The 20,539-nt window shown below is 34.2% G+C and overlaps 1 protein-coding gene and 1 non-coding gene across 3 annotated transcripts; one reads left to right on the top strand and one right to left on the bottom strand.

The window, feature by feature from the left end:
• The first annotated feature begins 2,227 nt into the window (after positions 1-2,227).
• GNRHR (gonadotropin releasing hormone receptor) lies at positions 2,228-19,335 on the top strand. Of its 2 annotated transcripts, none has more exons than XM_050790028.1 (3): positions 2,228-2,790; positions 11,658-11,877; positions 15,710-19,335. In XM_050790028.1, exons 1-3 carry the CDS (start codon positions 2,269-2,271, stop codon positions 15,952-15,954), a joined length of 987 nt encoding a protein of 328 aa, XP_050645985.1. In that variant the 5' UTR covers positions 2,228-2,268; the 3' UTR covers positions 15,955-19,335. The 2 variants fall into 2 exon arrangements, with proteins under 2 accessions (XP_050645985.1, XP_050645987.1); XM_050790030.1 differs by having other exon boundaries at positions 2,238-2,790; positions 11,786-11,877; positions 15,710-15,947.
• On the bottom strand, positions 9,051-9,201 carry LOC126955848 (small nucleolar RNA SNORA62/SNORA6 family). Its single transcript, XR_007726135.1, has one exon. It is a non-coding gene; the product is annotated as a small nucleolar RNA SNORA62/SNORA6 family (small nucleolar RNA).
• Positions 19,336-20,539: the final 1,204 nt, after the last annotated feature.

The raw sequence follows: 20,539 nt of genomic DNA, 5'->3' as shown, positions 1-20,539 counted from the left end.
CACAGTAAGCTTTGTGAAGCATAAATCTGGCCATACCTACCCTATATTACTCCATTCTTTATATAGGTAAAGCCTAAACTCTTTTTCTTGGAATATAGGCTCTCCAGATTTGAAGACTGCCTCATTATCTACACTTTTGCTCTCACATACCCTTTGAACTTTCTCACATTATCTTCATATTTAAGTGTGCTGCTCCAGCTTCTAAGCATGCCCTCCCTGTCCTCATACCCCATTCCCCAGTCACTTATTACCCTATATGCTGTAGACCCATTCAGCTCCATTGCAGCCTCTTCCCTATTCAATCAGTCCATCACTAACAAAGAAAGGGAGGGAGGAAGACAGGAAGAAAAGGAGGAAAAGGGAAGGAAGGGGAAGGGAAGGGGAGGGGAAGGAATGGGAGGGAAAGGGACAAATAATGAAGCTTTTATGCTCTAATCTTTCTCCCCTAGATATACAAGACAAAGAGCAAAATATACTTCACTAAAATCGAATTTTTACATGAATGTTCTTTCCTTTGTTCTTTTGGTTGCTGGTTCACTTACAAAAACTTTTCATATTCATATGTCTTTCCAATGGTTACTCTGTTTTGCTCATTTCAGGCATGTGGCCCTGATCAGATTAACTGACATGATGTATATGCAAAGCCTTTTGAGTTCTTCAGAAAAATAAATTATCTTAGTCAAGACTGGTTATAAGGAACTTATTATAACTAATGTAGTACGCACAATTTGTTTTTTTGTAATTCTCCTAGATGAGTCAGAACTTAGTTTTGACATAGGTAAAAATTTTATGGTCACAAATCTCAGGTGTGAGAAAATCTCTTTCTTTCATATGCTGTATAAATAGAGGATATAAATATTTCAAGCCTGGAAGTAGTGAGAGAAGCTGGTAATCCTGGACATATAGTGACAGTCAAAAAGGAGCTCAGGTACAGGACTGGTCTAAGCTGCTCAAGGTTCAGGAGACAGCCAGTACACAGGGAAGCTGAGGAGATACGTAAGATATGTCTAAAACACTTATCTAACCTTCTGTGGTAACAAGCTCTTTAAAGGGGCTGGATGATGTTGTGTTCACTTTTTATCACCAGCAAAGGCTAAGATAATGTATATAGCAAATATTTAGTAACTATTTATTAAATAAATAAATATTTAAGACAGAATAAACAAATATAATAAATGAACCAATAAGAATGCACCATCTAAGTCAAAATAGTCACTTTTATCCTTAACATTGTACCTGCTTTGGCTGCCGCAGAAGCAAACTTGTTGGCATTAGACAAATCAAGCTGGTGATTTAATAAATTCCAATGTAAGTCTTACAAGTATTAATAAATAACTGTCCAGCACTCACCATGAAAGTTAAAAAAGCAACACAGAAAAAGTTCCTAAGTGGTCCCAATTTGAAATGATCAGATAACCTATAAAGGAACATATTCATATTACACTAATATAAACACATATAAATGCACTTACAGCAGTTACACAGTCTTCTCTTCAATAGCTAGTTCCCCTATGCATTAATGTGTAAGAACAGCAAGTACAATATTTAGATAATTATAAAAACCAAGGCAATAATTTAAAAACTGATTAACCGTTTTACTCTAACTTAAGCATGGATCTGAGCAGTAAGATTGATTAATAAATTTGAATGCAGCCAATTGGATTGATTCTAATGTAAGTTTTAATTTGTTGTAGAATAATTTTAAATGAGTGTATTTGTCCAGTGTTGGAGTGCTCAACAGTGTGTTTGAAAAGGAAAACCAAGAAATGTTTTTGAGAAATGTGTTAATTCCTTGAGACAATGGATTTTAATTGGATCAAGTTGTTTGCATTTTTCTTCATTATCATTCTACATCTGTATATTGGACAGAACACTAACGCTAAATAGTTCTTAGAAAAAAATTTTAAAGTTATTTAATCATAATATCATGACTGTCTTTTAAATTCAAAATTAGGCTGTGAGTATCCTTCTTCACTTAGGAAGAGTGTTATGAAAGCCAGGCCATCTGCTGAGGTGCTACAGTTACATGTGGCCCTCAGAATGCGTTTGGCCTGCTCTGTTTTAGCCCTCTGTTGGATTACCAATACACAAAACAAGTTAACCTTGATCTTTCTCATTAAGTATCTCAGGGACAAAATTTGACATACGTCTAAACCTGTGACGTTTCCATCTAAAGAAGGCAGAAATAAAACAGGACTTTAGATTCGGTTACAATAAAATATCAGATGCGCCACAGACACAAGTCTTGAAGCTCTGTCCTGGGAAAATATGGCAAACAGTGCTTCACCTGAACAGAATCAAAATCACTGTTCAGTCATCAACAACAGCATCCCACTGATGCAGGGCAACCTCCCCACTCTGACCTTGTCTGGAAAGATCCGAGTGACAGTTACTTTCTTCCTTTTTCTACTCTCTGCGACCTTTAATGCTTCTTTCCTGCTGAAACTTCAGAAGTGGACACAGAAGAAAGAGAAAGGGAAAAAGCTGTCAAGAATGAAGCTGCTCTTAAAACATCTGACCTTAGCCAACCTGTTGGAGACTCTGATTGTCATGCCACTGGATGGGATGTGGAACATTACAGTCCAATGGTATGCTGGAGAGTTCCTCTGCAAAGTTCTCAGTTATCTAAAGCTTTTCTCCATGTATGCCCCAGCTTTCATGATGGTGGTGATCAGCCTGGACCGCTCCCTGGCTATCACGAGGCCCCTAGCTTTGAAAAGCAGCAGCAAGCTCGGACAGTCCATGGTTGGCCTGGCCTGGATCCTCAGTAGTGTCTTTGCAGGACCACAGGTAAGCCATTATACATAAACTTATTTGGATATGGTGATCATAGATTTCCTATCTAAATTTGATATAAGGTCTTATCAAAGGAAGTACTATATTACCTTTAAGAGCTTGGGCTCTGGAAGTCAGAGAGCGAAGTTTAATTCTGGCTCTGTTCTGTTACCTTGGGCAAATTTCTTAACCTCTCTGGTTTCAGTTCCTTTACTGATAAAATGTAACATGGGGGTTAATGCTTACTTAATACTGCTTTTGTGATGAATAAATAAATAAAGTGGATCACATAATATCTATTATGTAGCAAATGCTTCCCCCCAAAAATTGCGATTCTCAAACTTGACCTTATCTCCATTCTATTCTTCTATTTTTCTTTTTGTTCTGGTTGACATGGCTTTAATGTTTAGTTGAGATAATTTTTAGGAATTATGAAATTTGCCTAGATAGAAAATATTTATAATGTTTCTTATTTAAGGTTTCTTGAATGGAAATTTTAAGAATTCTGTCACTGCAGCTTAGAGAGAATTATTCTTGATTAGTATGTTGCTCTGCAGTTTGCAGCTAAATGGTACTGAATATAGAAGAAAAGTAAGACAACTTGGATGTATGGAAATCCAAATATTTCCCTAAAGTTAGCTTGAGTTTTGCTGGAGGCAGCTTATTGAGAAAGCCATATGGCTGACAGAGTAGGCACAGGCCCTCCCCACAGAGGGCAGTATCTTCCCAGGTTGCCTTCATCAGAGGCAGACCGGTTAACTGACCTACTGAACCTACCATTTTAACAATCAGATCCCTGAAAAAAGGGACAAATTCTTGAAAATAACAAAGAACGTTAATAGCAGATGAACAAGTTTTCTCTTGCATGTAAATGTACTACATGCTAAACCCAGGATACAAGGATGTGTCAAGAAATAAATCAGAATTAACTAGGATCCTCCAAAACTTGCCTCTGAAAATGGAAATTTATCTAGACTTTTTAAACTGACCAGATGGTCAAAAAATAACAACAACAAAAAACTGCCATGCAGAATTCACTACATAGCACAAGACACTAGAAAGCTGGATAACTGTTTTATCCCATCAATTTCTCACTTTAATATTTCTTTTGAAAATGTGTGTGTGTCATGATAAGAATAATGGGAAAAACTAAAATGTTTTCATTTTCTGAAAAAAAATTTATGATTTCTTTCACAGTGATGGAATATATAAGAAAAACTTTAGCAAACATATCACCTGAAATGAGGTGATTTAGCTAAGGCTTATGCTCTTAAAATTTTCCACATTCTTTCTTTATACTTTTGCACCTGTGGTCCCAGCTACTTGGGAGGTTGGGAGGGAGGTTGAGGTGGGAGGATCACTTGAGCCCAGCAGTTCGAGACCAGACTGGGCTGGGGAGGCCCCATATCAACAAATTATAAAAAAAAAAAAATAAATAAATAAAAAATAAAAAAATTAATGCTGGTCATAATGGCATGTACCTGTGGTCTCAGCTACTCGGGAGGCTGAGGTGGGAGAATCGCTTGAGCCTAGGAGGCAGAAGTTGCAGAGAGCCATGATGCACCACTGCAACTGCACTCCAATCTCAGTGACAGAATGAGACCCTGTCTCAAAAAAGAAAAAAAAAAAAGTTTTTGGGAAAATTTATGTAGGCTCAAATGGCCCAAATGGAGTGGAGTAAAACAAAGACTTTTTAAAAATCATCTGTCAATGAGATCATTAGGGGGCTAGGGTGGTATCAAAGATAATTGATAGTAAAAGAGACATTTCAAACAAAATACAAAACTTGACAACAAATTGGATTGAGAGAGTTAATAATAGAGCGGGGGAAATAAAGTTCCAGTTTTCTTAGCCAAGGAGTTTAAGTAGTAAAACCATTGACATTATCCGGTTGAGAAGGGGAGTGTTTGTTTGTCTACCTATTTGCAGAAGGGAGAGGGAAGGCAGGCTATGAGAAGTAAAATCATTTGCTTTAGGACATGACTGTTGGCAATATAAGATCTGTCTAAGTACAACTATGTGGAAAGTAGTTGGTAATTTGAGATGCTGATGTGGATTAAAATCTAAACCAAAGTAGAAATAATCCTATTTGCAATAATAACTGAAGGGCAAACTCACGATTTGATTCTTCTTAGAAGAAGTCTCCTAGAGGCTATAAATGAAATATTACTTTATCAATCCAATTCTTTTCATCTAAATATTAACAGCAATAATAGAAAGATAATGCCAAATATTTATCTAACTTGATGTAGCAAAAAGAAAATAGGAACTTAACTTTGAATTATTTAGGAATTTCATGTAATAGTCTGATCTCAAATACATTACTAGAGAGATTTATGTGAACATGAGCCACAGAAAATGATGTTATTTTATTTTGTAAAACACATGACTCATCCTTATTTTCAACAACACTTTAAAGCACTTTGCTGAAGCTTCCTGAATAACCTCACATAAGTAATGTTATTTGATATTTACATTAACTCTATGAGGTAAATAGGAGCTGTGTTATTATCCCTACTTCACATCAGAGAGCTAAGGTCTAAACCTTTGAAGACAATGGTGTTAAAATCCTTTTCCAATAATCCAAAGTAAGAAACACACACTACATTGAAAATGTGTGTCTCTGTCTCTCTTTCTCTCACACATATAACTGAGAAAAAATTTTGATGAAATCAATATTCTATTCTGTTACATTTCATTTTTTACTGTTGATTGAAACTCACTGCTGAGCATATCCTGTTCAAAAAGCACTGATTTGAAAGGATCCATTGGCATTCCCAGTGTCACGTACTCTGTTGGACTCATGTTGTCTTATTCTTTTCTTTTATTATGGCTCTCTGCAATCTCTCTGAATAAAAGAGATTTCAATCCCATAACCAATGTTACATATATTTGATGAGGAATATGAGAAAGAGGGCTTTTTATTTCTAGACTGTGACACATGATGAGTGTGTCTCATGCTTCACCATGGTCTGTGGATAAGCCCATTGACAAAGGCACATCCTATTGTACCTAATTTATATGAAAAGGGTAACTTTAATTTTCATCCTTTGGTGGACATACTAATTTTCTATTACTTGAGTAATTCATATCTCAGTTGAAAAAAAATCTTAACAAACATGTTGTCACCACATGTGATAATTTGGTGGTGCATTCTCAGAAGTTTTAGAATAGTGTGGCATAGAAACTTTCAAATTTTATGCTAGTAATAGAATTCTTTTTAAAAATTCTATATCACAATGTACCCCATAAATATGTACAATTATTATGTGTCTATCAAAAATTTTTTAAATGAAATATAGTACAAAAATCCTGTACATAAAAAAATCCTGTACAAAAAATCATCATGAATGACACAGAAATAAGTGGAGCTGCTCTGGTTAAAATAGAGGTAAAGGAGGACCAGTCCTCCACTTGGTTATTCACTAGCTCCCAGTCACAGTTACTAAAGACTTCGTATCTCCTTGCAACAAAGTTCAAAAGGCAATGGGGATAGTAAAAGTGGCATGAGTGTGAGATTCAAATGGAGTTGGGCTCAAATCTCAGTAATACTGCCTACCAGCTATGTGACTTTCAGCAAATTACTTACATTTAAAAGAGTAACTGTAAAGAATAAGTCATACAATTTATAAAATCACCTAAGACTTTACACCTTAATTTTAATTACTAATTTAATGTTTATTTTTCTTCTTTTCCTTTCTTCCTAAGCCCATCCTTTCTTCTTACCTTCATAAAAGAGTTTTTGAAGTCAGGAAAGAAAGAGTACAGAAATATGAGTATGGAATTGTTGGTCCTTTAAGAAACTGCAAAAAAGAAATGCTTGTATAAAAGTGGATTATTTCAAATATTTCAAAATTATAGCATGCATTCTGACTGATTACTAAATTTGGTCAAACTACTCCCTGGTCACAAAGCTATTGTACTCTGCAAAACTATACATGCCAGAGCACAGTAATTCAAGTCTTGGAGGTATCGTATATAAAAGTGGGGAAAGAGGGAAAGAAAGAAGGGAAAGGAAGAGAAGGCAAAGGAAGGGAAGGGAAGGGAAGGAAAGGGAAGGAAGAGAAGGGAAGGGAGGGAGAGAAGGGAAGGGAGGGAGAGAAGGGAAGGGAAGAAGAGAAGGGAAGGGAGGGAGAGAAGGGAAGGGAGGGAGAGAAGGGAAGGGGAGGAAAAAGGAGGAAAGGTAGAAAAGAAAAAACAAAGGAGGGAAGGAGGAAATGAAAAAGCAACAAACACCCTGGGATAGCTTTGGTTTTAAGGCCGTCTGTGGTTAGGTTGGTAAATATAAATGGAAGAGAAGACATTTCCTAAATTAGATGTGCCCATATCTACTTATAAATCACATGGTTTCTAATAAGAGTCACTTAATACCACAAGAATTCCAGAGTAGCAGGTTATTTGCAGAAAGAGTTCATAGCTTATCTGTGTTAAGCTTAACACTAGTTTATCTGTGCTAATATAGAGCATCACATATTGACAGCTTTTAAATTACGTGGTTAACCCAGGCCTGCGGGCAAGAAATGTGGGCCTCTCCTTCATCCTTAGTGTAAAGATATGCTGTCTGAAGATGTGTGGAGGCTTGCCTTAATGCATAGAGAATTTACTGGTGTAGAATGCACTACTGACATTGGCAAACAGTTTAAATTCAATAAATATTATTACACAGGTACAATATGCCAAACATTGTGCTACAACATAGTACCGTCCTACTAGCAGAAATAACAACAGCAATAATGTTGATGATGATAAATAATGCTTGAGGACATAAATATGTGCCAGGAATTTGGCTAAAAGCTTTTACATGCTAGGTTCACAGAACAGGCAGTGAATAAATCCATAAATAAGCTTTTACATGCAATATTTCATATAATGCTTCCAACAATCACATAAATTATGTACAATCTTTACCTTTATTTTACACATGAAGAAACTAAACCTCCAATATTATATAACATGCCCAAGATTACTGTTTAATAAGTGGACATCTCAGTATATCAGTATATCTAGTTATCCATATATGGCCATATCCATAGCTAGCTCTTTTAACTGCTACACTCTACCCACCTCTGCCCACTGAACACTGCAATATTGTCTATTTCCTTTTTACCTGTAGGAGGCTGGGGAAGAAAAAGGCAGAAAAAGCTTGAAGTGAAAACTGATGCTTAAAAGACATCAAGAAAAAAATATATGATACACATTTATAAATATATAAATGCATGTGGATACATATAAAAATTGTGAACTTCAAGTTTTAATTATAATAATGGTTAAGATTTATACAGTGCTGTGTTCCAGGCACTATTCCAGGTGCTTTGCATGTATTAACTCATTTATTGTCATGATAGGCCTTAGAGGTAGATATTACTATTTTTTCCATATATAGATGAGGAAACTGAAGCACACATCTGAAGATAATTACCTTTGGATAACACTAGGTAAGGGTGTAATTAGTGTGGGTAAGGTGAGTGTTAAAGATAATATTCCAAGAAGAAATGAACAACTGCAATTGACTGTGAAAAAAAAATGAAAACAGAATGTTCTTGTTTATGGCAAAATAAAACAAACGCTGATGAGAACCAGGGTCAGGGACAAGAGAGGAGAAACATACCAAAATTAAAGAAATAAAATCCAAGAACAAATGAACAACTAAAAGCAAAGTGGATCTCTATATTAATCATTCAAATGAACATGGTCTTGGAGCACAAAATAAATGGAACTAAGACAATAGCAAGTTAATTTATGGGCAAGTAAGATTCTGAATTTTTGTACACTTTATTATACCTTTCTTAAAATTTATCGGTCTATCTTGTATTACCTGGATCACATACATTTTATATCTCCACTACCAAATATTAAATTTCTTGATTGAAGGATATAACTGCTTTATCTTTTATGACAGAGAATGCCAGCTATAGTTAGTTTTACCAAAGAATTGCTTAAAAAATAAGCATGTGTTAAATAAGATAGCCATTAACTCAATCATAGTACTATGTTTCAAAGTCATTGCTAATTGAAAGTTTCATCAGGGCTTTTTTTTAAACATATTTTTTAAACTATAAATTTTTTTTCCAGTTACAAATGAACCAATTTGGACCACACACAACCCATCTTTTTAGAATCTTATAGCAGAACTCACCAAGTTGGTGTGAAAACGGAAAGAACAAGTAATGCCCGAGAGGCCTGAGCAAGAAATATAGACAAACACAGAAAAAAAAAAACACACTGTTTTTCAAATGTGTTCATCTCTCCTCAAAACTGGCATGCAACAACATTATACTTGTGACAAGAACTACTGTCAAACTCCACTCATTGGGCCAGAGACCTTTGTGGTGCTAGCGAAAAACTTGCTTCTCATGTAGCATACTACCTACGCTTGTGATTTCATCAGCCAGTCAGTGATATCATTATGCCTTTAAAACATGAAATATTAAGATGAAAATGTGGCCCAGAGCATAGAAAAAGTAAAATTCAGGTCATCCGGTTCCAAGTCCAACTGGGATGGTACAGAGAGAAGTAGCTAAAACCTTAAAGAAATTCTCGGGTTCTACGTGAAGTAACCATTCCAAAGACTTTAACTGACAGCCTCTGTTGGATCTAATTCAAAGCTGAACTTTAAATAAGGTCAGCTTGCAAAGAATTACAGAAAACTGAAAACTTCACTTTGTAATGTGGGAAAAAAAGTCTGAATCATAAGATAAACTTAGCTGAATGCACTTGTCGGGGTTTCTTGACTGCAGGATGATTGTAAAATTATTAGACGCCCTCTAGTGGATTAATTTAAAATAATTTTTTCCCCTTGAAGATTAAAAAAGATCTGAAACTGAAATCAACTTTTCAACTTATTTAACAGGGCCAAGGTTTCGTTCCCTTTTGAGGTGATGGGAATGGGAGCAGAGTATGTCTTTTTTTAAGAAAATAAAGTATCTTAAAAATATTTTATAGTGTTTTTTTGTTGGTAGCTTAGAAAAGAATCATGTTTCTTAATACTGTAATTAAAATTAAAATTTTCTAATTCAATCAAAAACAAAAAATAATAGAACCCCTCATTTGCTTAAAATAAAAAAATTGTAACATTTTTGTTTGAATTTACTTTCTATCAATTTAAAAATGCTTACACTCTCTTTTCATTTCATTTTAATAATGTTTCACAGTAAAATGAAATTTCTCAGGGAAAAAGCTTATAAATAACTAGGTAAGAAGTGTTTACTAAATACAGAAATAATGAGTAAATGTCCATTAGAATTTATTTTTGAAAACTACTTGCAACATTTTCTTAATTGTTGATTCAGTTTGTGTTTTTAAAAGTTGTAGGATAAAGGCTTTTTAAAAATAATTTGACACTCAAAGAAAGGTTACAAGAATCATACAGATTTCTTGGGTACCTTCACCCAGATTTTCTCAAATATTAACATTTTACATTTGCTTATTTATTTTATCTTATCTACATTTTCCCAATTGCTTAAAAGTAAGTTGTAGACATGATTTTTCTTTACCCCTGAATACTTCGAAGTGTGTTTAAGGCCTCTCACACACAGCCGCAGTAATGATTGTCAAAATAAAAAATAAATTTAACATTGATATATTACCCCTATTTAATTTATATGTTCTATTCAGAGCCCATAAGTTGTCCCAGTTTAATTTTTGCCCTTTTAACAAAAGAAAATCCAAGATTATGTGGTGGATTTAGTTGCATACCTCTTTAGTATTCTTATAGCTGGAACCATTTCTCAGTCTTTTTTTGTGTTTCATGATATTGACATTTTTGGAGAGTGCAAACCAGTCATTTTGTAAAATGTCTCTCAGTTGGGATTTGTCCTCTCAAGGTTAGATTCAGGTTATACACTTTAAGCAAAAATACCAAATTAGTGATGCTAAGTTCTCAATGCATTACATAAGGAGACAGACATTGTCAATGGGTCCTATTATTGGCAACGTTAACATACTTATCTAGATATTTCTCTTCTATAGAGTTATTATTTTATTCCTTATAATGAATAAGTATCCTGCAGACTGATACTTTGAGATTTTGTAAATATCCTTCTCCTCAAAGTTCCATCCACTATTTTTACCAGCTATTGATGATTCTTGCTGTAATCACTTATTATAGTGATTACCAAATGTTAATCACTAATTCTGTTTATTCCTTTTCACTTATTAGTTGGCATTCTACATTATGGAAGAGGATTTTTTCACCCATTTATTCGTTGTTTTTGTTATTTTGTAATTTTTACAAGTATGGGCTCATGGATCCTTACTTTATTCAATAGTTTATCATTCTTTTAGATCAGTTTCTTTTTTGTATTTTAATGCTTAAACTGCCCCAGATTTGGCCAGTGGAAGCTCTTTTCAGCTGGTTCCTGGATTGTTTTTTTTGTTTGCTTTTTGTTTTGACATGTTCCATCTTTCTTTGAGCAACTGTCTCTTTATGTCTTGTGACCATTTCTTAAAATGTCATTTTAATAGGGTTTCTGTCTCTAAAATAAAATTTAAATATGTATTTTGGGGGGTACATTCTAAGTGCCAGACACAGTTATAGTTACTGCAGATATAACTTATGAGCAAAATCACTTGCGAAAAGTTTACTCAGCATAATTGTACTGGAAACTGAAATACAAACAACATTTAAATCCTTGAAAGATGATTATTCTTCAAGGTTGAAATAATTGCTAAAAAATCCAAAATCTTGTAGATCTATTGACACTTACCCAAACATATTTTAAGTAAATAGTCACATGACTTTTCATAGAAACATCAGAAATATACTACTAAGGAACTTAGAAATTGCTTTAGGTAACATGCTAGAAGGCTAGCAGAGTACCAAAGAGAAAACTTTCAAATACCATTTGGAAAAAAGTAACATAGCTTTTTATTATCTCATACAGTTATACATCTTCAGGATGATTCATCTAGCAGACAGCTCCGGACAGACAAAAGTTTTCTCTCAATGTGTAACACACTGCAGTTTTCCACAATGGTGGCATCAAGCATTTTATAACTTTTTCACCTTCAGCTGCCTCTTCATCATCCCTCTTCTCATCATGCTGATCTGCAATGCAAAAATCATCTTCACCCTGACACGGGTCCTTCATCAGGATCCCCACAGTATGTATTCCTTAGATTTAGTGTTATTTGTGGGCAGTTTTTAAACAGTGATACTCAACACAGAGTGGCATGAACTATGTGCCAGATACTGTTCTAAGCAGTTTGTATATATTAGCTCATTTAATATTCACAATCACCCCATAAGGTAACATTTTTATTATGCTTTTATCATCTTCAATTTACAGATAAGGTAACTTAGTATCTTCTGCTGTTCTACATTTGCATCATGAAATTAAAGAAGAATTAATGATTATTCCATTAAGACCCAGGATAAGCATTGGCAAATGGTTTCTGCTGGGTAGCAAGTACAAATTGTGATATCTAGACTATAGAAAAGTACAACCTGTTAAATGCTATCCAATAAACTAGCTAAAGTGAGCTGTTTCATTTTATATTCAAATCCCCTATATTTATACAACGTAAACTATGCACATTTGTGTGTATGTTAATATGCGAAATATTATTGACTATGTAATTGATGATTTCATTCAAAACTTCACACATGTGTTTGTATCTTTTTGGCTTTAGTAAAATGGTGCATTCCCAAAAATAAAACATATATTTATGAAATATAAACATTGTTATGTTGGCATGACATCCAAAATACATGTTATCAATGACATAGTACATAAGTTATATCTGGTACAACTTAACAGGGAAATCATCTTAACTATTATAGCATGAATAGTCTCAGTAGGTATTTTCAAAAGAAAATATTCATGGTGATGCTTTCTAATAGGGAATTGGGCAGTTTTCACCTGCCAGCACAAAATGGTATTTAATATTTCCAAAAAAGTATACTGCAAAAACAATTTGCCTTCAAAATCTTATCTTGAGAGATTCCATTTTATAAACGATATCTAAGAAGGGTAGAGGGAAAATAAGAAGGTGAATCTCAAATAGGAGTTAATCTGAAGAAATATTAGCAGTACATAAGCAGAAAAACAAAAAAGCAGAGGCAGGAAGCCATAACTATTATGAACACATTTATTTATTATTTTATTTATTTGATTAATACATACTGACTACTCAGCATTGCTGGAAACTGTACTAGGTGGGGATACCATGGTGAATAAGAAAAATCTAGTAAGTATCCTGCTTTCATGGAGACTACAGTCTAGCAGAAAAGTCATAAACAGTAAACCAATTATCGACTGTGATGATGTTTCAAAAGAAGAAAAAGCATGACATGTTGTGGTTGTCTTGATATTTTTTCATTTTCAGTCACTTGCTAAGCCAAGATGATTTTCTGAATTTTAAATGGATGTGTCACCAAAGTTTACAGATATTGAGGATTAAATGAATAGTGTGTGAAGGCCAGGTGTGGTGGCTCATGCCTGTAATCCCAGTACTTTGGGAGGCCGAGGCGGGTGGATTGCCTGAGGTCAGGAGTTCGAGGCCAGCCTGACCAATACGATGAAACCTGTCTCTAACAAAAACACAAAAATTAGCCGGGTGTGGTGGCACATGCCTGTAGTCCCAGCTACTCAGGAGGTTGAGGCAGGAGAATCGCTTGAACCCGGGAGGCAAAGATTGCAGTGAGCCGAGATTGCATCATTGCACTCCAGCCTGGGCAGCAAGAGCGAAACTCTGTCTAAAAAAAAAATGAATAGTATGTGAAAAGAGCAAAGCCTCTAGCAAGGCACAGAGTAAATAGTAATTAGTTTTGTCTGCCAAAAATCCATAATCAGTCTGTATTTAATAAATTACTTTAATATTTCTAGACAAAAAATAATTTCATAATTAAAACACCATGCATGTAAATGTTTTCCTCTATATGTCCACTCTTTGGTGACCAATTAATAAGAAATTTCAAAATGACTATTTCTGAATAGCATTATCTGTTTCCTTCAAAAAAAAATATAGTATGTGAAGAGTATTTCTTACTTAACACAGAAGTTCTCTATTATGAAATACAAGAACAGATTTTGAGCACTTCAGAATTGCACCTTTTTACCTTTAAGAACTAAGTTCAAAATTTCAGGTAGGCAGCCTGACTGTAAAAAGTCAGTAATTCCATTAATTTCCAGCAAATTTCTTCACAAGTGTAACCTATAAACTTTAAAGGCTCTATTAATATGAAAAGTGAAATTATTTCATCTATCATAGAAAGAAGCACACAGTTGAGATAGATAATTTGGGGTAGTACACTTTCATCCACACATGATACTTACTGTCCTTAGTAGCAAAGATACTCAGTGAACATAATTTTGTTTTGAAGTCAGAATTCACAAAGCAAACAAAAACATAGAGTGGGGAAAGGACATCCTGTTCAACAAATGGTGCTGGGATAATTGGCTAGCCATGTGTAGAAGAATGAAACTAGATCCTCATCTCTCACCCTATACAAAAATCAACTCAACGTGAATCAAAGACTGAAATCTAAGACCTGAAACCGTAAAGATTCTAGAAGATAACATTGGAAACCCTTCGAGACATTGGCTTAGGCAAAGAGTTCATGACTAACAGCCCCAAAGCAAATGCAACAAAAACAAAGATAAATAGATGGGACTTAATTAAACTAAAAAGCTTCTGCACAGCAAAAGAAATAATCAGCAGAGTTAACAGATGACCCACAGAGTGGGAGAAAATCTTCACAATCTGTACTTCTGACAAAGGACTAATCCCAGAATCTACAGAGAATTCAAACAAATCAGCAAGAAGAAAACAAACAATCCTATCGAAAAGTGAGCTAAGGACATGAATAGACAATTCTCAAAAGAAGATATACAAATGGACAAGAAGCATAGGGGAAAATGCTCAACCTCACTAATGATCAGGGAAATGCAAATCAAAACCACAGTGTGATACCACCTCACTCCTGCAAGAATGGCCATAATCAAAAAATCAAAAAATAATAGATGTTTGCAGGGATGCAGTGAAAAGGGAACACTTCTACACTGTTGGTGGGAATGTTAACTAGTACAACCATCATGGAAAATAATGTGGAGATTCCTTAAAGAACTAAAAGTAGAACCATTGTTTGATCCAGCATTCTCACTACTAGGTATCTATCTGGGGGTGTGGGGGGCGGAAGGCATTATATGAAAAAGATACTTGCACAGGAATGTTTATAGCAGCATAGTTTGCAATTGCAAAAATACAGAACCAGCCCAAATGCCCATCAATCAATGAGTGGATAAAAATATGTGTTATATATATGCTATGGAATACTGCTCAGTGATAAAAAAGGAATGAAATAATGGCATTTGCAGCAACCTGGATGGAATTGGAGACAATTATTCTAAGTGAAGTAACTCAGGAATAGAAAACCAAACATCATATGTTCTCATTCATATGTGGAAGCTAAGCTATGATGACAAAAAGGCATAACAATGATACACTGGACTTTGGAAACTAGGGGGAAAGGGTGGGGGGTGGCAAGGGATAAAAGACTACACATTTGGTACAGCATACACTGAGATCTCAGAACTCACACCGAAGAACTTATTCATGTAGCCAAACACCATCAGTCCACCAAAAAAACCTATTAAAATTTTTAAAAAAATTTTTTTAAAAAGAATTCAACTGAGCTCAATCTCATCTACTCTCTTAAATTTATATGTTAAGACTTTGAGTATCCCATATTTCAAATCCAAATTAGTTTGGCAGAAATAGGAGCACTATCATCTTCAATATTTTCTATTCATTATGTGACATAGTGGAAAACTCTCATTAAAACATGCTTTTCAAACAAATTATTATTATTTAAAATACTGGAAATTTTCTCCCATTGATTAAGTTGATTTAGTGATGCTGTCTTCCTTTTTGTCCACTTCGGTTTCGTGAGAAAACTGATCTTTAAACACCTGCTCTTTTCTCTATCCAATAGAACTACAACTGAATCAGTCCAAGAACAATATACCAAGAGCACGGCTGAAGACTCTAAAAATGACAGTTGCATTTGCCACTTCATTCACTGTCTGCTGGACTCCCTACTATGTCCTAGGAATTTGGTATTGGTTTGATCCTGAAATGTTAAACAGGGTGTCAGACCCAGTAAATCACTTCTTCTTTCTCTTTGCCTTTTTAAACCCATGCTTTGATCCACTTATCTATGGATATTTTTCTCTGTGATTGATAGACTACACAAGAAGTCATATGAAGAAGGGTAAGGTCATGAATCTCTCCATCTGAGAATATTAACACAAATGTTGGAGCATGTTTACATACAAACAAAGCAGGATTTACACTTAAGTTGTCCTTCTTTTAGAACCTCCATTTTCAGAGCCTCAATTATTAAGGAAAAATCTTCAGGAAAAATACTAAAATATTTTCTCGTCATCATCAGCTTCTAAATTAATCTCTGCCTTTTCTGACCTCATATAACACATTATGTAGGTTTCTTATCACTTTCTCTTTGCATAATAATGTACAAATATTTAAAATACCTGCAGCCTAAGGCACAAGAATGCCAAAAAATCAAAGGCGAGAAACCACAACACAGGTCTAAACTTAGCATGCTTTGGTGAGTTTTTCTCCAAAAGGGGCATATTAGCAATTAGAGTTTTATACTATATAGTACATAGAGCACAGAGCCCCTTGCCCATAAGATCAACTTTCCCTCCTGTAGTTAAAACGAAAAAAAAAAACCAAATGGATCTGTTTTTCTCTTTGGCTTCAAAAGCATTCCGACATTTGGAGGAGTCAGTCACCAACCCCATCAACCACTCCACCAACCTGACAAGACCATGAGTAGTTCTCCTTCATCCTATTTATGTGGTACAGGTTGTGAAGTGCCTCTCTATAAAGGGAAATCTTAGAGGGGTTAGGATTTGGACAGAGGTTTAGAACATTCCTCTCTAGGCTGTATAGTCTATGGAGTTTGTGGCAATTAACTGCCGTAAAATAACAATGTTTCCAAATTCAACTAAGAAAATACTCATACTGAGTATGCTCTATGCATAATACGCCCTCTATTTTAATAATGTGAAGAATTTTTTGTCTATCCCTTGATCTCACTAAATCCATATTTCGTAAATAACTGAGAAAAATGAAAACAAAATTTAGCAAATGCACAAGCGAAAAGATGCTTGATACATAAAAAGAACTCTGGAGAGAAAACTACAGCTTCAGTCTGTACAGATCAAAGAAGACAGAGTGTGTTGGGGGAAGGAGGGAAAGATCTTGATGCAGGGTTTCTTAACCTGCAGTCTATGCACAACACTATATTTCCATGTAATATTTTTATTTCAGTCCTATTTGTATTATTTTGTGCATTTAAAAAACACAATCTTAAGGGGATAGACTAGACTGCCACAGCAGCCCGTGGCACAACTAACACCTACTGATATTCACATTGAATAGTATGGTTTCCAAAATATGTCTGCACAACAAGACCTTGTTATTTAATTCAGGCTTGTGTCTATCTCTTCTATGAAAAATGGGAAGGGATGAAAATAATGGGAGTATAATACCCATTTAATGTGAAAAACATGATAAGAGTCTTAAAAGAAATTAAGCTATTCAACATTTTTTAAATAGGTAAGATACTATTATATTTACATGAGCTATGTAGTGCCACACAAAAGATGAAATGTAATTTCTAAATACTCCAGGTGTGTGGTATTGTGGGAAGTAAATTGCCAACTAATTGTAAGTCCTTTCTTTCTTTGATTTTCTCCTCTCATACTTCAGTTTTATAGTGTTGAGTTGTTGTTTGTTTCACATCCTACCTTATTTTCCAATTCTGTCTCAATTGAACTCCCTCTGCGTACTCACTCTTTCATTCATAGCTTCTTTTTCATTAAACTCATACCTTTAATTAACCAATTCATGGCCCAGTTCTACAGTTGAATTGGACAAGGCTAAAATTCTGTAGTGTGCTAAAATGCTCAAAGTTGGCATGTATACTCACTCCAAGATTTTATAGTTCTCGTAGATAACACAGGGATGTAGATAAGTTGAAACAAAACTAATGTTCTCTAAGTCTCTGTCATATACTTATTCCTAAACTGATAATTCTTACTTCTGGGATTTAAAAGCAAAAATAACACACTTGTACAGATACAATCTAAGGGCTTTATCACACACAAGTTTAACGGATGTATCTCAGCTTGGTTCTTCTTGTGTGCTCATTATGGATCTCTCTTAGGAATTGCCTCGAGCATAATTTTATACACATTAACTAAAGGGCTATTCAAAATCTTGACTCAGGGGTTTTTAACCTACATTCCATGCAAAAAAAAAAAAAAATATATATATATATATATAGAGAGAGAGAGAGAGAGAGAGTTGTATTTTTTAATTTTAGTCCTATTTGTATTATTTTATGCATTTAAAAACACAATCCTGAGAGGGATGGACCAGACTGCCACAGCAGCTCATAGCACAAAAAAAGGTTAAGAAGTCCTAGTTGACTTTGTATACACATAAAAAAGTCTATTACAATAAAAATATAACAGAATCTATTCATCAGTTTATATGCAAACATAAAAATGTAAATATTGAAACAAGATTGCTTCAATGTGCTTATTGTTTTCAAACCAAGAAACTCTCTTAAGGTTCAATATGTAATAAAAAACATAACAGAAATAATTATTCTATATGAATTTTGTGGTCCATAAATTATAATGTATAATTATACATTATAATGTAATGTATAAACTAAAATTTATAGCACAAAAGATAAATATGGCTTTGAAATTTAAGATAATCCACTCAACAGATACTATTTCATATTTGATATTACAATCATTTATTTTATGTCCTATTATAATAAAAGGTGAGGACTCCTTGTAAAAAAGGAAATGTTCTACAGAGTCAATCTAATATATCAGATATTTGAGATTCTATCTTGGTTTCTCTTCCTTAGCTTATAAAACTAGTTAAAAATTGAATATCTTTTAGCAATTCAGTTTAGGAAAGGAGTCACATTAACTAATGACAGTAAATTGAACAAAGTCTACATTAGTTCAATTTAAGCCTATTCAACAGAAATATAGTAGCTAAAAAAATACTCTGGGGAAGGTACCACAAATATTATCTACCAGAGAACATAGGATAAATGAGTTTGAAATTTCCTGAGAGTGACCTTGTCTTAGAACTTAGGTGGTAGTCATAAACAGATAATATTTTTAGTCAGTTAAAACACTTCTAGAACTCCATCTATTTTACCTATGGTCCACTTTCCTACATTGAACCAATGCCTTCAGCTTTTCTAATTACTATACATTGTGCTTATATGAATAAAAGAAATTTTAAAAGAAAAAATCAGATTCAATCTAATCTTGCTTATTTTTATGATTATTAGGAATTAAGTTTAAAACAATTAGTCTAACTTTAAAAGTTATATAAAATATATGCATAGCAGCAATAGATAAATATATACAAAAACTGTTAATATAATTATCTGCGTGATTTCTTAAAAATCTCTTCCTTGTGAATTCCTGTAATTCCAAATTACCAAAATAAACTCATATTGTGTGTGTATTAAGACAAAACATAATAAAGGTTATATGTGTGTGTGTTTGTCTAACTTTTATTTTATACATCATTGTTTCTATTAGAAGGGGTTCTGTTGTAAGGAATAAAAATGTCAAACTAGAAGTGGCATTTTTCCATCTCATGTTATAGGATGTCCAGAGGTAGGCATGCAGAATCAGCTAAGTCAAAGCTTTGACTCAGCTTCTCTGATTATACTAGGCTTTCTTTTTTCTGACTAGAAGTTGGCTGTCACCATTCTAGGGGTCAAAGGCAGAAGGAAAGGGTCACTTCTCATTATGAATCTCTCTTTCCCATAACTCTCAGTACTTCCCCTTAAATTGGCTAGAACTGGGACACATGACTGACCCTAAACAAACCACTAGCAAAGAAGATTACCCTGAACACTTTAAGGGAATAATTTGTCTTGTGGGACAGGGCTCAATTTCTGTGAACACTTAGCAATCTGATAACTAAAAAAAATTGAAGGCTTTTTCTATTTTTTTATTTTTGGGGTGGGGAGGAAGAAGAAAGAAAAAGAGACCTTTTTCTGACCTTTTTGGTCAGAAAACTGCACTACCTGCCACAATCACCAATTAACTTTTCAAAACAAAATTTAGACTAGATATGCCACAAATTTAAGTAGCACATAACTTAAATGCAATGCATAAAACTAAATGAAGCTCCGAAACACAATGATTGCACAATAAATGTAGCTCTAAGGGAAAGGAACGGATTTTCATTGTTTTTCACAAATTAAATCCAAATATTTTAAACTCTAGTGGTTAGAATCTTTATCTGATGTATAGTGGGTAGGCTCTGCCTAATTACTTAGTTTCTTGGGAACACTTGGCTCCTGTTTTTTTCTTCATTTATTTATAACTAGTTCATTGGATAAGAATGTTCACATGTTTTAAAATTCTGGCCATCACTTCAGATTCAGAGAACAATTATCAAGTAAGTTAATAAATAAATGGCAACTTGAAATGGATTTCCTATAAAGCTCATGAAACTTAATTTCCAAATTCCTCACTTATTTCAGTCCACTCTTGGGGCCCTGGAAAGTACGTTTTCACGTGATCACATGTTTTTAAAAAATCCACAACAACAAAAAAAATTTAATTGCAATTGGTTAAGACTATCTCTTTCCACTCTTACTTTCCCTCTGTCACCCTTCCCCTCAAATGAAGTGGTATTGAGATGGCCATGTATATTTTTGGGACCCAGCCAAGGGGAATTT

The sequence above is a fragment of the Macaca thibetana genome, chromosome 5 (assembly GCF_024542745.1).
Source record: "Macaca thibetana thibetana isolate TM-01 chromosome 5, ASM2454274v1, whole genome shotgun sequence".
Taxonomy (NCBI): domain Eukaryota; kingdom Metazoa; phylum Chordata; class Mammalia; order Primates; family Cercopithecidae; genus Macaca; species Macaca thibetana.
This window is presented reverse-complemented; position numbering and strand designations above follow the sequence as displayed.